At 43.0% G+C, this 15,449-nt stretch overlaps 1 protein-coding gene across 3 annotated transcripts in view; it reads left to right on the top strand.

Moving 5' to 3' along the window:
- LOC110486711 (acid-sensing ion channel 2) overlaps positions 1 to 15,449 on the top strand; it is a 445,230-nt gene that overhangs the window by 414,334 nt on the left and 15,447 nt on the right. For all 3 annotated transcript variants that reach the window (XM_090196995.1, XM_090196994.1, XM_090196993.1), the window contains 3 exons: positions 3,928 to 4,055; positions 12,288 to 12,438; positions 13,626 to 13,682. In XM_090196995.1, coding sequence (XP_090053121.1) covers positions 3,928 to 4,055; positions 12,288 to 12,438; positions 13,626 to 13,682 — 336 coding nt within the window. The remainder of the gene's footprint in view (positions 1 to 3,927; positions 4,056 to 12,287; positions 12,439 to 13,625; positions 13,683 to 15,449) is intronic.

Here is a 15,449-nt window from a genome sequence, read left to right on the forward strand (position 1 = left end):
AGTCCGAGGTTTCAATCCTTTCTACTTGTGCCGGGTGGTGTGCTACCCGGGATTAGGTAATCATCCTTTGGGACAGAGAACAGAAAGAGAAAGATGAGTCAAACACTGCCTAGTATCTTCTTTGTCATTGGATCAAGGTGCTTATCATACTCACTCCGGCTCTTCTGAGGACTAGGCGTACCCTCTGCCTGTCTGCCCGAGTGACTGCACCTCTACTTATACTAATTTGGGATAACGATGGACAGGTGGGACCAATTACAAGTGCCACATGGTTGCGGCGCCTGGACTGGGTAATATTGGTGTTGAATCATCAGCCTCAGTTGGTGCCTGTAGAGCTGTCCATGGTGCTGACTCACCTTGACCTCGCTAGCCCTCTGGAGCTGACCAAGGCCCTGCTCCTGCCTTTGTAGCTCCCTGATGGCCCCCGGGTTGCCACAGTGTGTGTGCGCGCTTGTGCATGTGTGTGACTGGCTGGGTAACAGCTCTTTCATGTGTATAGTTAACTTCTTATGGCTGCAATCCCGTTAACGGGATGATATGACAACAGCCAGTGAAAGTGCAGGGCGCCAAATTCAATTTCAATTCAAATTGAAATTCCTCAAACATACATGTATCTTTTACCGTTTTAATGGTAATCTTGTTGTTAATCCCACCACAGTGTCCAATTTCAAATAGGATTTACAGCGAAAGCACCACAAACGAATATGTTAGGTCACCACCAAGCCACAGAAAAACACACCCATTTTTTTCCCAGCCAAAGAGAGGAGTTTCAGAAAGCACAAATAGAGATCAAATTAATCACTAACCTTTGATGATCTTCATCAGATGACACTCATAGGACTTTGTGTTACAAAATACATGTATGTTTTGTTTGATAAAGTTCATATTTATCAAAATATGAGTTTACATTGGCGCGTTACATTCACTAGTTCCAAAAACATCCAGTGATTTTGCATAGCCACATCATTCAACAGAAATACTCATCATAAATGTAGATGATAATACAAGTTATACACATGGAATTATACAGTGCCTTGTGAAAGTATTCGGCCCCCTTGAACTTTGCGACCTTTTGCCACATTTCAGGCTTCAAACATAAAGATATAAAACTGTATTTTTTGGTGAAGAATCAACAACAAGTGGGACACAATCATGAAGTGGAACGACATTTATTGGATATTTCAAACTTTTTTAACAAATCAAAAACTGAAAAATTGGGCGTGCAAAATTATTCAGCCCCTTTACTTTCAGTGCAGCAAACTCTCTCCAGAAGTTCAGTGAGGATCTCTGAATGTTCCAATGTTGACCTAAATGACTAATGATGATAAATACAATCCACCTGTGTGTAATCAAGTCTCCGTATAAATGCACCTGCACTGTGATAGTCTCAGAGGTCCGTTAAACGCGCAGAGAGCATCATGAAGAACAAGGAACACACCAGGCAGGTCCGAGATACTGTTGTGAAGAAGTTTAAAGCCGGATTTGGATACAAAAAGATTTCCCAAGCTTTAAACATCCCAAGGAGCACTGTGCAAGCGATAATATTGAAATGGAAGGAGTATCAGACCACTGCAAATCTACCAAGACCTGGCCGTCCCTCTAAACTTTCAGCTCATACAAGGAGAAGACTGATCAGAGATGCAGCCAAGAGGCCCATGATCACTCTGGATGAACTGCAGAGATCTACAGCTGAGGTGGGAGACTCTGTCCATAGGACAACAATCAGTCGTATATTGCACATATCTGGCCTTTATGGAAGAGTGGCAAGAAGAAAGCCATTTCTTAAAGATTGTTGTTTAAAGTTTGCCACAAGCCACCTGGAAGACACACCAAACATGTGGAAGAAGGTGCTCTGGTCAGATGAAACCAAAATTGAACTTTTGGCAACAATGCAAAACGTTATGTTTGGCGTAAAAGCAACACAGCTGAACACACCATCCCCACTGTCAAACATGGTGGTGGCAGCATCATGGTTTGGGCCTGCTTTTCTTCAGCAGGGACAGGGAAGATGGTTAAAATTGATGGGAAGATGGATGGAGCCAAATACAGGACCATTCTGGAAGAAAACCTGATGGAGTCTGCAAAAGACCTGAGACTGGGACGGAGATTTGTCTTCCAACAAGACAATGATCCAAAACATAAAGCAAAATCTACAATGGAATGGTTCAATAATAAACATATCCAGGTGTTAGAATGGCCAAGTCAAAGTCCAGACCTGAATCCAATCGAGAATCTGTGGAAAGAACTGAAAACTGCTGTTCACAAATGCTCTCCATCCAACCTCACTGAGCTCGAGCTGTTTTGCAAGGAGGAATGGGAAAAAATGTCAGTCTCTCGATGTGCAAAACTGATAGAGACATACCCCAAGCGACTTACAGCTGTAATCGCAGCAAAAGGTGGCGCTACAAAGTATTAACTTAAGGGGGCTGAATAATTTTGCACGCCCAATTTTTCAGTTTTTGATTTGTTAAAAAGTTAAAAGTTTGAAATATCCAATAAATGTCGTTCCACTTCATGATTGTGTCCCACTTGTTGTTGATTCTTCACAAAAAAATACAGTTTTATATCTTTATGTTTGAAGCCTGAAATGTGGCAAAAGGTCGCAAAGTTCAAAGGGGCCGAATACTTTCGCAAGGCACTGTAGATATACCTCTCCGTAATGCAACCGCTGTGTCTGATTTCAAAAAAACTTTACGGAATAAGCAAACCATGCAATAATCTGAAACCGCAATGTTGGCGTCAACATAACAAGTAATTACATGATAAATATTCCCTTACCTTTGATGATCTACATCAGAAAGCACTCCAGGAATCCCAGGTCCACAATAAATGTTTGTTTTGTTCGATAAGGTCCGTTATTTATGTCCAAATACCTTCTTTTGTTAGCGCGTTTGGTATACATATCCAAACGCTCATTCTGGTCAGCGTTACGTTGGACAAAAACTTCAAAAAGTTATATTACAGGTCGAAGAAACATTTCAAACTAAGTACAGAATCAATCATTAGGATGTTTTTAACATATAGCTTCAATAAAGTTCCAACCGGAGTATTCCTTTGTGTCTTGATGAGCAATGGAACGCAAGTGGATACCATGAGGAATGCGCATGATCAGAAAATGGCTGACTGCCAGTCACCTTATAGATTCTGCTCTCATTCAGTCCCACAACACAGTAGAAGTCTCATTCAAATTTCTATAGATGGTTGACATCTAGTGGAACCCCTAGGCAGTGCAACATCATTAATATCTCAAGGGGATTTCATTGGGAACTGTGGTGAATACATACAACGCTCAGATTTCTCACTTCCTGTTTTGATTTCTCCTCAGGATTTTGCCTGCCATATGAGTTCTGTTATACTCACAGACATCATTCAAACAGTTGTAGAAACTTTGGAGTGTTCTATCCAATACTAATAATAATATGCATATATTAGCAACTGAGACTGAGGAGCAGGCCGTTTACTTTGGGCAACTTATTCATCCAAGCTACTCAATACTGCCCCCCAGCCATAAGAAGTTTAAGAGACAGCCAGTGGAATTTCTACTCCTGCTCCTCTATTTGATGTTGAGCCGAGGCAAATGGGCTGTCTTTTCACTGAACGCATGTTATCCATATAGAGGAAGAAGGCAGGCAGGGAAGCATATGGCTCTCATTCACAGGCTCACCATTCATCTACTAAAGGAATTTCACTGTCTTTTACTTTGTTCAAGTAATTGTGTGTATATTAGGTACTTTTAAGTCTGTAGTGTTTGAGCTGTGTGTGTGTGTGTGTGTGTGTGTGTGTGTGTGTGTGTGTGTGTGTGTGTGTGTGTGTGTGTGTGTGTGTGTGTGTGTGTGTGTGTGTGTGTGTGTGTGTGTGTGTGTGTGTGTGTGTGTTTGTGATAGTAACTGTTAATCTCCCTGTGTGTGTCTATGTTTTCCCCCACAGAGGAGACAGCGTTCGAGGCGGGTGTGCGTGTGCAGATCCACAGCCAGGCAGAGCCCCCGTTCGTCCACGAACTGGGCTTTGGCGTTGCCCCGGGATTTCAGACCTTTGTTGCCACTCAGGAGCAGAGGGTAGGTGCCTTTTGACCTAAGTTATTACTGTACACGCTGAATAGGTCTGCTTCAATCTTCCTGACACTTTTCACTTTTAGATTTCAATTTCAACCTCCTCTTGAGTGGAGCTTATCTCTCCGAGATGAAAAACGTGCACTTCTGATAAAGAACTTTCTATTCAGGTGTGTGTGGGTGTGTGTGTGTGTGTGTGCACATATACAGTTGAGGCAGGAAGATTACAATACATGGATGCCAGTTGTGATACAAACCTTATCAAAACATAAAGGCCTATGGGCTAGGCTACACGAGGTGTGTGACTAGGATTTTGAAAAGTAGCTAAAAATGGCATTTTCTCTTGCCTTACACTGGGCGTCATTCACAAGTGATAGTATATAATTCACAAGTGATAGGCTAATATTGTCACCCATCAGACTATTCTTGATTTAATCTTGTCTTTACGTATACTAAATAATACACTACCGGTCAAAAGTTTTAGAATACCTACTCATTCAAGGGTTTTTCTTAATGTTTTACTTTTTTCTACATTGTAGAATAATAGTGAAGACATCACAACTATGAAATAACACATATGGAATTACATAGTAACCAAAAAAGTGTTAAACATATCAAAATATATTTCATATTTGAGATTCTTCAATTAGCCACCCTTTGCCTTGATGACAGCTTTGCACACTCTTGGCATTCTCTCAACCAGCTTCACCTGGAATGCTTTTCCAACAGTCTTGAAGGAGTTCCCACATATGATGAGCACTTGTTGGCTGCTTTTCCTTCAATCTGCGGTTCCATCTCAATTGGGTTGAGGTCGGGGGATTGTGGACACCAGGTCATCTGATGCAGCACTCCATCACTCTCCTTCTTGGTAAAATAGCCCTTACACAGCCGGTGTGTTGGGTCATTGTCCTGTTGAAAAACAAATGATTGTCCCACTAAGCCCAAACCAGATGGGATGGTGTATCGCTGCAGAATGCTGTGGTAGCCATGCGGGTTAAGTGTGCCTTGAATTCTAAATAAATCACAGACAGTGTCACCAGCAAAGCATCCCCACACCATAACACCTCCTCCTCCATGCTTTACATGCGGAGATCATCCTTTCACCTACAAAGACACGGCGGTTGGAACCAAACCTTTCCAATTTTGAAGCATCAGGCCAAAGGACAAATTTCCACCAGTCTAATGACCATTGCTCATGTTTCTTGGTCCAAGCAGGTCTCTTCTTGTTATTGGTGTCCTTTGGTAGTGGTTTCTTTGCTGCAATTCATGCATGAAGGCCTGATTCACACAGTCTCCTCTGAACAGTTGATGTTGAGATGTGTCTGTTACTTGAACTCTGTGAAGCATTTATTTGCATTTTCTGAGGCTGGTAACTATAATGAACTTATCCTCTGCAGCAGAGGTAACTCTGGGTCTTCCATTCCTGTGGCGGTCCTCATGAGAGCCAGTTTCATCATAGCACTTGATGGTTTTTGCGACTGCACTTGAAGAAACTTTCAAAGTTCTTGAAATGTTCCGTATTGACTGACCTTCATGTCTTAAAGTAATGATGGACTGTCGTTTCTCTTTGCTTATTTGAGCTGTTCTTGCCATAATATGGACTTGGTCTTTTACCAAATAGGGCTATCTTCTGTATACCCCCCTACCTTGTCACAACACAACTGATTGGCTAAAACGCATTAAGAAGGAAAGAAATTCTACAAATTAACTTTTAAGAAGGCATTCCGGGTGACGACCTCCTAAATCCGGTTGAGAGAATGCCAAGAGTGTGCAAATCTGTCAGCAAGGTAAATGGTGGCTATTTGAAGAATCTCAAATACCAAATATATTTTGATTTGCTTAACGTTGTTTTGGTTACAACATGATTCCAAATGTGTTATTTCATAGTGTTGATGTCTTCACTATTATTCTACAATATAGAAAATAGTCAAAATAAAGAAAAACCCTTGAATGAGTAGGTGTTGTAAAACTTTTGACTGGTAGTGTGTATGTGTGACATTTGTTTTGATTTCGAATGGACCAATATCATGCACTTCTCTCTCTCGAAACCGCTTTTCCTGTGGTTAATTTTCATGCCAGCCAGGTAGGCTATACTCCTGTTGTAAAAATAAGCAATGTGCTTAATATTAGGCAAGTTGAGAAGTAAATATAGTAGGCCTAGCTTATAGGAAGCTGATGGGATCCTCCTCTTTTTAATCGAGGCCATCACCCTCTTTTCTCGTGCAATTGCATAGCCTATAGAAATGTTGAGCAACATGAACTCATGGGCTCTCATGAAGTGTTTGATTAGATTTTCAATAACATTTGCATTGATGTCAGAGTGATTAGAGGGACAATAGAGTGCTGAGTACCAGGCAGTTAGTAAGTTTTGTAGGCTACTAATGACCATCAGCAGCATCAGAGCTTGGAGAAGCCTAATTACCGTGGAATTTGACTGCCTTCATGACTCGTGACCACCGGTGTGGCACTAATACGGTCACCACAACAGCCCTAGGTCTGACCTCTTATCTCTGTCCACTCCCTGACTGGGAGTATCTCTCTTTATCACTCTGTCTTTCTCTCTGTCTCTCTGTCTCCCTCTCTCTCTGTCTCTCTCCCGTCTTCTCTCTCCCACTCTCCTTCTCTGACCCTGGATATGTTTTTATCTAAGTTGCCACAGGGAGTTGGCTGGATTGCCCTTGTCTTAGTTGACAGATTCCTGTCACGATTCATCTCTTTTTCCTCACACTTCAAATGGCTTATGTCTCCAGCATTTACATGAGATGCCTGTTCTGCAATTAAAATCAAATCAAATCAAAATCACATTTTATTTGTCACATGCGCCGAATACAACCGGTGTAGACCTTACAGTGAAATGCTTACCTACAAGCCCTTAACCAACATAGCAGTTTTAAGAAAATTCCTACAAAAAAGTAAGCGATAAGACTGACAAATAATTAAAGAGCAGCAGTAAATAACCGGGGTATCGGTACAGAGTCAATGGGCACCGGTGTCGAGGTAATTGAGGTAATATGTACACGCTGTTAGTGTTATTAAAGTGACTATGCACAGATAATAACAGAGAGTAGCAGCCGCTTGGAAGAGGGAGGGATGCAAATAGTCTGGGTAGCCATTTGATTAGCTGTGGGGGGATAGAAGCTGTTTAGAAACCTCTTGGACCTACACTTGGCGCGTGCGGTAGCAGAGAGAACAGTCTATGACTGGGGTGGTGGGAGTCTTTGACAATTTTTAGGGCCTTCCTCTGACACCACCTGGTATAGAGGTCCTGGATGGCAGGAAGCTTGGCCCCGGTGATGTACTGAGCCGTACGCACTACCCTCTGTAGGTTTTGTCGTTCCCTCTTCATAACTGTCTTGGTGTTCTTGGACCATGATAGTTTGTTGGCGATGTGATCGCCAAGGAACTTGAAGCTCTCAACCTGCTCCACTACAGCCCGGTCGATGAGAATGGAGGGGTGCTCGGTCCTCCTTTTCCTGTAGTCCACAACCATGGACTGATAAAGCAGGAAACCTAGACAGTACCTTTAGAAAGTATTCCCACCCCTTGACTTTTTCCACATTTTGTTGAGTTACAGCCTGATTTAAAATGGATTCATATTGAGATTTTGTGTCACTGGCCTACACACAATACCTAAATGTTTTTGGAAATTTGTACAAATTAATTGAAAATGAAAAAGTGAAATGTTGAGTCAATAAGTATTCAACCCCTTTGTTATGGTATGACTAAATAATCTCAGGAGTTTTACATTTTTGACTTAAATCTGCTTGAAAATCTTTGGAAAGACCTGAAAATAGTTGTCTATATGATCAACAACCAAGATGACAGAGCTTGTAGAATTTTGAAAAGAATAGTGGAGAAATGTTCCACAATTGAGGTGTGGAAAGCTCTTATAGACTTATCCAGAAAGACTCGCAGCTGTAATCCCTGCCAAAGGTGCTTCTACAAAGTATTGACTCAGGGGTGTGAATACTTATGTAAATTGATATTTATGCATCCCATTTTCAATACATTTGCAAAATGTCAAAAACGATTTCAATTTGTCACTATGTGGTTTTGTGTGTAGATGGCGTAAAAGCAACACAGCTGAACACACCATCCCCACTGTCAAACATGGTGGTGGCAGCATCATGGTTTGGGCCTGCTTTTCTTCAGCAGGGACAGGGAAGATGGTTAAAATTGAAAATTGATGGGAAGATGGATGGAGTCAAATACAGGACCATTCTGGAAGACCTGAGACTGGGATGGAGATTTGTCTTCCAACAAGACAATGATCCAAAACATAAAGCAAAATCTACAATGGAATGGTTCAAAAATAAACATATCCAGGTGTTAGAATGGCCAAGTCAAAGTCCAGACCTGAATCCAATCGAGAATCTGTGGAAAGAACTGAAAATTGCTGTTCACAAATGCTCTCCATCCAACCTCACTGAGCTCGAGCTGTTTTGCAAGGAGGAATGGGAAAAAATGTCAGTCTCTCGATGTGCAAAACTGATAGAGACATACCCCAAGCGACTTACAGCTGTAATCGCAGCAAAAGGTGGCGCTACAAAGTATTAACTTAAGGGGGCTGAATAATTTTGCACGCCCAATTTTTCAGTTTTTGATTTGTTAAAAAAGTTTGAAATATCCAATAAATGTCGTTCCACTTCATGATTGTGTCCCACTTGTTGTTGATTCTTCACAAAAAAATACAGTTTTATATCTTTATGTTTGAAGCCTGAAATGTGGCAAAAGGTCGCAAAGTTCAAGGGGGCCGAATACTTTCGCAAGGCACTGTATAATAAATTGTATAACTCCCATCATTTAAAAAAGGGCATGAATAAGGAAGATCCAAAACATGTTCAGTCATTTCCAGAAGTTTGAAAAACAACTCACGTCCTGAAAAAGATTAGAGTAGGGAAAAGAAAGAAAAAGTCTGCCAGCGATAGGCATACAGAGAAGGTCTACTGTACAGCGGCAGGCAGGCAGGCAGGCAGGCAGGCAGGCAGGCAGGCGGGCAGACAGGCGGGCAGACAGGCAGGCAGGCAGGTAGGCAGGCAGGTAGGCAGGCAGGCAGGCAGGCAGGCAAGCAGGCAGGCAGGCGACTCTGGAGGCCTCCAATCATGGTGTGGCCAGGCAGGCCCCCTGGGCCGTAGAGCTCCCAGCAGTCTCAGCTCCATCTCAGCTCTATCTGTGTGACTGGCTCTGTGTGACTGACTGGCACAACATCATCATCCTTCATCCTCCCCATTGTACCAGCACAGTGGGAAACACAGTCAATTTAGACACCAGCTAATTAACTCCACTTTGCACTTTGAATTCAAAGATTCCCCAGACTTCCTACTGTGGCTTGGCCCTTGTTGTGTTCCTGCAGCGTGGCACAAATTTAGTTCCTGACTGAGCCAGCCCGAGGACATCTTGTGAGACGCCATGTAATGACCATGCTTATAATCAGGCTGAATATAGCCGATATGTCTTAATGATTAGCAGTACTGTGGGAACTTTGTAAAAGTACAATGGCTGCCTGTGGTCATTGGTGTGCGATTGTAATCAGATCCAACCAGACAGCTCAATTGTGAGGCGGAGCTGAAGTCATGCACTCAAATGAACTCGTATTATTACTTCCAGATTAAAGCCACTTCATCAAAAAATAAATAAGTGCACAGAAGCCAAAGAACACAGCCACTATAGGCACTTAATAATGCATGAACACAGACACACACACACACACACACACACACACACACACACACACACACACACACACACACTAGATTGCCTGTGTTCTTTAATAATCCTCTGTATTTTCTCATTATTTTAAGTATAGGGGAGTTTCAAATGTTAAAGTGTTCTTTGCTATGCTTTCCACAGAAGTCACAAGGGCATTCCCATGTCTGTAAATTACTGTTCTATTAAAGAGCCTGAGCCTCTCTCCCTCCTGTGTCTTCTGGATGGGTCTCAGTAATGTATTTTTGGTCTTGGCAACCTAGTGTCCACGGGAGAGGGATGAACTGATATACTATACTGTACTGGTTCGTTAATAAAACTCCAGACTCACAGCTCCGATTTTCAAAATAATCGCCAAAGTTAGCAAATCCATGTAGAGCTCCCAAAGCCTAATTCCACATCTAGAGGCGACAACTTTAATTATGCCCCTTGTTGATTCAACTGTTGCATTTTAGTTTTGATCCGTTTCTAATATTCTTTCTAGTTGATGACGTGCATCCCAATGGCAGAGTGTGTGGTCATTGATGAATAATGTGTGGGGAGGGGCAGAGAGGGTCCTGGCCGTCATTGGAGTGTATTTAATCAGGTCATCAGATCACCCCATAGTGGGCGCTGACACCTATCTACTCTGATGATTTGATATTTGATTACAGCAGGATAATAGTGTTGTACATCAGCCACTCCAATTAGGACAAGAGGAAAGATTAGCAGAGGTATGAAGGTGATGGGAAAGGTGATGGACTGACTGCTGCTGAGGAGCACCTGCCTCTAATCTTAATGAAATCGACAGTGCTGGGAAAGTCTATCTTCCTAGAAGTGATGAACAGCTGGCCTTTAGGGAAGACTTTTTAATTGTGAATGTAGACCTACAGGAGCGTGGCCAGACCTACAGTATATGAGTGAGGCCAGGGCTAGTTTGAAATGTTTTGATTTGTTGGCTTCATTAGTTGTGTTTCAATCGAGCTGTAGTGGAACAGGTTGAGAGCTTCAAGTTCCTCGGTGTCCACATCAACAACAAACTAGAATAGTCCAAACACACCAAGACAGTCGTGAAAAGGGCACGACAAAGCCTATTCCCCTTCAGGAAACTAAAAATATTTGGCATCGGTCCTGAGATCCTCAAAAGGTTTTACAGCTGCAACATCGATAGCATCCTGACTGGTTGCATCACTGGCTGGTACGGCAATACCTTGGCCTCTGTCCGCAAGGCACTACAGAGGGTAGTGTGTACGGCCCAGTACATCACTGGGGCTAAGCTGCCTGCCATCCAGGACCTCTACACCAGGCGGTGTCAGAGGAAGGCCCCAAAAAATTGTCAAAGACCCCAGCCACCCCTGTCATAGACTGTTCTCTCTACTACCTCATGGCAAGCGGTACCAGAGTGCCAAGTCTAGGACAAAAAGGCTTCTCAACAGTTTTTATCCCCAAGCGATAAGACTCCTGAACAGGTAATCAAATGGCTACCCGGACTATTTGCATTGTGTGCCCCCCCAACCCCCACAAACCCTCTTTTTACGCTGCTGCTACTCTCTGTTTATCATATATGCATAGTCACTTTAACTATACATTCATGTACGTACTACCTCAATTGGGCCGACCAACCAGTGCTCCCGCACATTGGCTAACCGGCTATCTGCATTGTGTCCCGCCACCCGCCACCCACCACCCGCCAACCCCTCTTTTACACTACTGCTACTCTCTGTTCATCATATATGCATAGTCACTTTAACCATATCTACATCTGCATACTACCTCAATCAGCCTGATTAACCGGTGTCTGTATGTAGCCTTGCTACTTTTATAGCCTCGCTACTGTATATAGCCTGTCTTGATTTGAAAATCAATGTCTTGCTTGCTGATATCGAGGGAATTCTGTGTTTGAGTTAACAACAGCAAACTAATCTGGATGCATGGATACAGTATCAGTCTCTGATTGGAGGGATTCTTCTCCAATGTTATCTGTGCTAACAGACATTCCACAGCCAAATCTGACCTGGCAGGAGAAGGATTATTTTGGTCCAATAACTGGTATTTGGCTGAGGAAACTGCATCTCCCACAATGCAGGGGGCGCTGGGTGATGGATGCTGAACTGAGAGTAGCGGAGCAGCTGGAGAGGGCTGCCTGCGTGCACGGCAGATGGGCGCTCACACAGCTCCTCCTGGTGTCCCTCTCTCCTCGTCTGCTGTTCCCGTCTCCAGAGCCATGGGGGTGGGGTGGGGGCGAGAGGGGGGAACATTTGGAGATTTTGTGTTCTTGGAACCTGTTGTGAGTTTTCACAGCGAGAGACTGTATCTGTGAATGTGTCCCATTCTGCCCAGTCTGTTGGCCAGACCTTCCTTTTGTTCCTCTGTCATCTAGCCTGCTGTGTTCTAGAGGGCCTTCTGGAACCTCTCTCTGATGGCTCTAAATCACAATAACACCATGACATCTCCCATGTGTCTATGGGAGTTTTAGACCTCAGCTGAGTGTTTTTCCCTGTCACTCTCTGTCTCTCTGCTCAATCCCCCCACTGTGTCTCTCCTGTGTTGTAGCTGACCTACCTGCCTCCTCCGTGGGGAGAGTGTGAGTCCAAGGCCCTAGACTCTGGCTTCTTCCAGGTCTATAGTGTGACAGCTTGCAGGATCGACTGTGAGACACGCTACATCGTGGAAAACTGTAACTGCAGGATGGTGCACATGCCCGGTAAGAGCACACACTTTCTTTCCCCTTTTCACACTCAACAAAACATGTGGATAGAGTCTGTAATATAGCAATGTCTGGGCCATGGGCAAAACAAAAACAGTTGTTTGGGCTATGGGCCATGTTTTTTCATCAAGGACTATTTGAAGACATTTGTGAGGAAAGTTTGATAAAGGACTTACAGTAGTTGTTGTGGTTGATAAAGTCATCTAAAGTCTGTGGTGGGTTTGAAAAGGTCAAAGAGCTGTAAGGTGTAAGGTCAAGATTTGTGTTGGTGTATTAAAGCTTTCTGCTCCAAGGCTTGTCTATCACCTTGCTCTATTTCTCTCTCTCACACTCTCTTTAGGTGTGCTAGATTTTTGCATGTTGCGAGTCTCCTTGACTGCTTCCACAGTAGGGTTGCAAAGGGAGGTTATATTACTGGAAACGTTCACAGTTGACCATTAAACTATCAGAATTTTGGTGTCTTTCAATGATTTTGTGTAATCTATCATAAATAATCTATTGGCCCTTTTGGGGACTCCAGATTATCCCAGGTGTTATCTATGGCCCTCTGTGTGGTCGTGTCACATGCAGAATATATGACATCATTAAATAAGATGATTTTAAAATATCAACAAAAACAAAATAAATATGACAAAGCTGTAAAACAATATCGTAAATATAAACCATCAATTTAGGGAATACCAATGGTGTTTAATATGAGAGTTTCATCATAATACCCTTTATCATTTTTTTACACACTTTAATTTATTTTACTATGTCAATATGTATTTGTTGTCAATGTTTTGGTGTCAAATTGGTGGCAGTAGTGAAGAAAAGTCAATAGTTGGAAGAGTTGCAGAGTTAATTGAAAATAATGCTTATTTTCTCTTCACCCATATGGTCTAGCTACTAGAAACTCATAGACAATATGGGCACAGATTTATGTTATTCAAGTATAAATGACCAAAGTTACGATAGATTGCCATAGATTTTCTGTTAATTACCCCAAATTACTGAAGATTCCGGTAACTTTAGTAAATCACTGATAGCTTTGTAACCATATTCCACAGAAATCTGAGCTGTTTACAGTTTGTTTTTCTCAAACTCGTAAGTCATTCAGAGGTACTACATTTCATAAATATATCGATCAGAAAAGCTGAATCTGAACTTTCCTCCCCTTCCTTGTGCTCCTGCTGTCCTTCTAGGTGATTCTCCATTCTGTACCCCTGAACAGTACAAAGACTGTGCAGAGCCTGCCCTTGGTAAGTCCACGATATGAATGCACACAAACGCACACGCTTACATGTCTTTTTGTTGAAGGTACTACGCAGCGCACAGACCCCCCTCGCGCATTCAACATCGTCAAGTTTCTTTGTAGGCCTATTTGGCAGGAAAACTGTGACGCCAGCTGTATCGCCTATTGCCTGAGTCTTTAATTAAAGAATGTGAAAAAATGTTGTGTCTGTTTGCTGCTTTTCATTAAATCATGCATATCTGTTCTTCATATGGCCTAAAATAAATTTATTTAGGCTATAGCAGTGATCACCAACCGGTTGATCGCGATCAACTGGTCGACCTCCAAGGCATTCCTAGTCGATCACCAAACATTTCTGTAAAAAACCCAACAATAAAGCCTTTGTTCCTATTTTTTTATTTGTTTCTCGCTGTTGGTGGTAGATGCAGTTGATTCAGCAGCCCTAGCTCCGGGAAGGCAAAGTGTCCCCATTTTTAATAATTTCATGATTCTGAAGGTAGAACTCCAGCTACCCAGGAGGCCCAGAGAGCAAATCAAGTGCACCTATAAGCCTGTTTTTATGAGTAAGTACATTACATGTTTAAGATGCTATCCAGCACTGTCAACACTTTGTTCAACATTTTTATGAGCCATAAAATGTATATTCTCCCTACTTCCACTCACGCTATAACCAGCACTGCATCTGCAATAGATGAGCGTAGCAAAGTGTTCCGATAAACTTGCCTTGTTATTATTAGCGGCTTGTGTCTTTTTTAATATCTGGGAATACTTCACTTTCTCTGGTCATAGGAGTAACAACATGAATTGGTGCATGAGGCAGAAATAATGCCGTGTGAATTGAGTTTTTCCATCAGCTGAGGGAGGGAGAGCGGAGGGACGGTATTGTTGAGTTGAATGAGAGGCAGCCTCACCGCTGTTCCCTCCCTCCCCTCAGACTGACTATCAGATGCTGGCCATCAGTCCAGTTAAAACATATATATATATATTATACTCACTCAGCTGACGGAGGGAGAGAGGAGGGACGGTATTGTTGAGTTGAATGAGAGGCAGCCTCACCGCTGTTCCCTCCCTCCCCTCAGACTGACTATCAGATGCTGGCCATCAGTCCAGTAAAAACATACACTGCTCAAAAAAATAAAGGGAACACTTCACAACACAATGTAACTCCAAGTCAATCACACTTCTGTGAAATCAAACTGTCCACTTAGGAAGCAACACTGATTGACAATAAATTTCACATGCTGTTGTGCAAATGGAATAGACAACAGGTGGAAATTATAGGCAATTAGCAAGACACCCCCAATAAAGGAGTGGTTCTGCAGGTGGTGACTAAAGACCACTTCTCAGTTCCTATGCTTCCTGGCTGATGTTTTGGTCACTTTGGAATGCTGGCGGTGCTTTCACTCTAGTGGTAGCATGAGACGGAGTCTACAACCCACACAAGTGGCTCAGGTAGTGCAGCTCATCCAGGATGGCACATCAAATGCAAGCTGTGGCAAGAAGGTTTGCTGTGTCTGTCAGCGTAGTGTCCAGAGCATGGAGGTGCTACCAGGAGACAGGCCAGTACATCAGGAGACGTGGAGGAGGCCGTAGGAGGGCAACAAGCCAGCAGCAGGACCGCTACCTCCGCCTTTGAGCAAGGAGGAGCAGGAGGAGCACTGCCAAAGCCCTGCAAAATTACCTCCAGCAGGCCACAAATGTGCATGTGTCTGCTCAAAAGGTCAGAAACAGACTCCATGAGGGTGGTAATGAGGGCCCGACGTCCACAGGTGGG

The sequence above is a fragment of the Oncorhynchus mykiss genome, chromosome 13 (assembly GCF_057628025.1).
Source record: "Oncorhynchus mykiss isolate SJ-2025 chromosome 13, ASM5762802v1, whole genome shotgun sequence".
NCBI classification, from domain to species: Eukaryota; Metazoa; Chordata; class Actinopteri; order Salmoniformes; family Salmonidae; genus Oncorhynchus; species Oncorhynchus mykiss.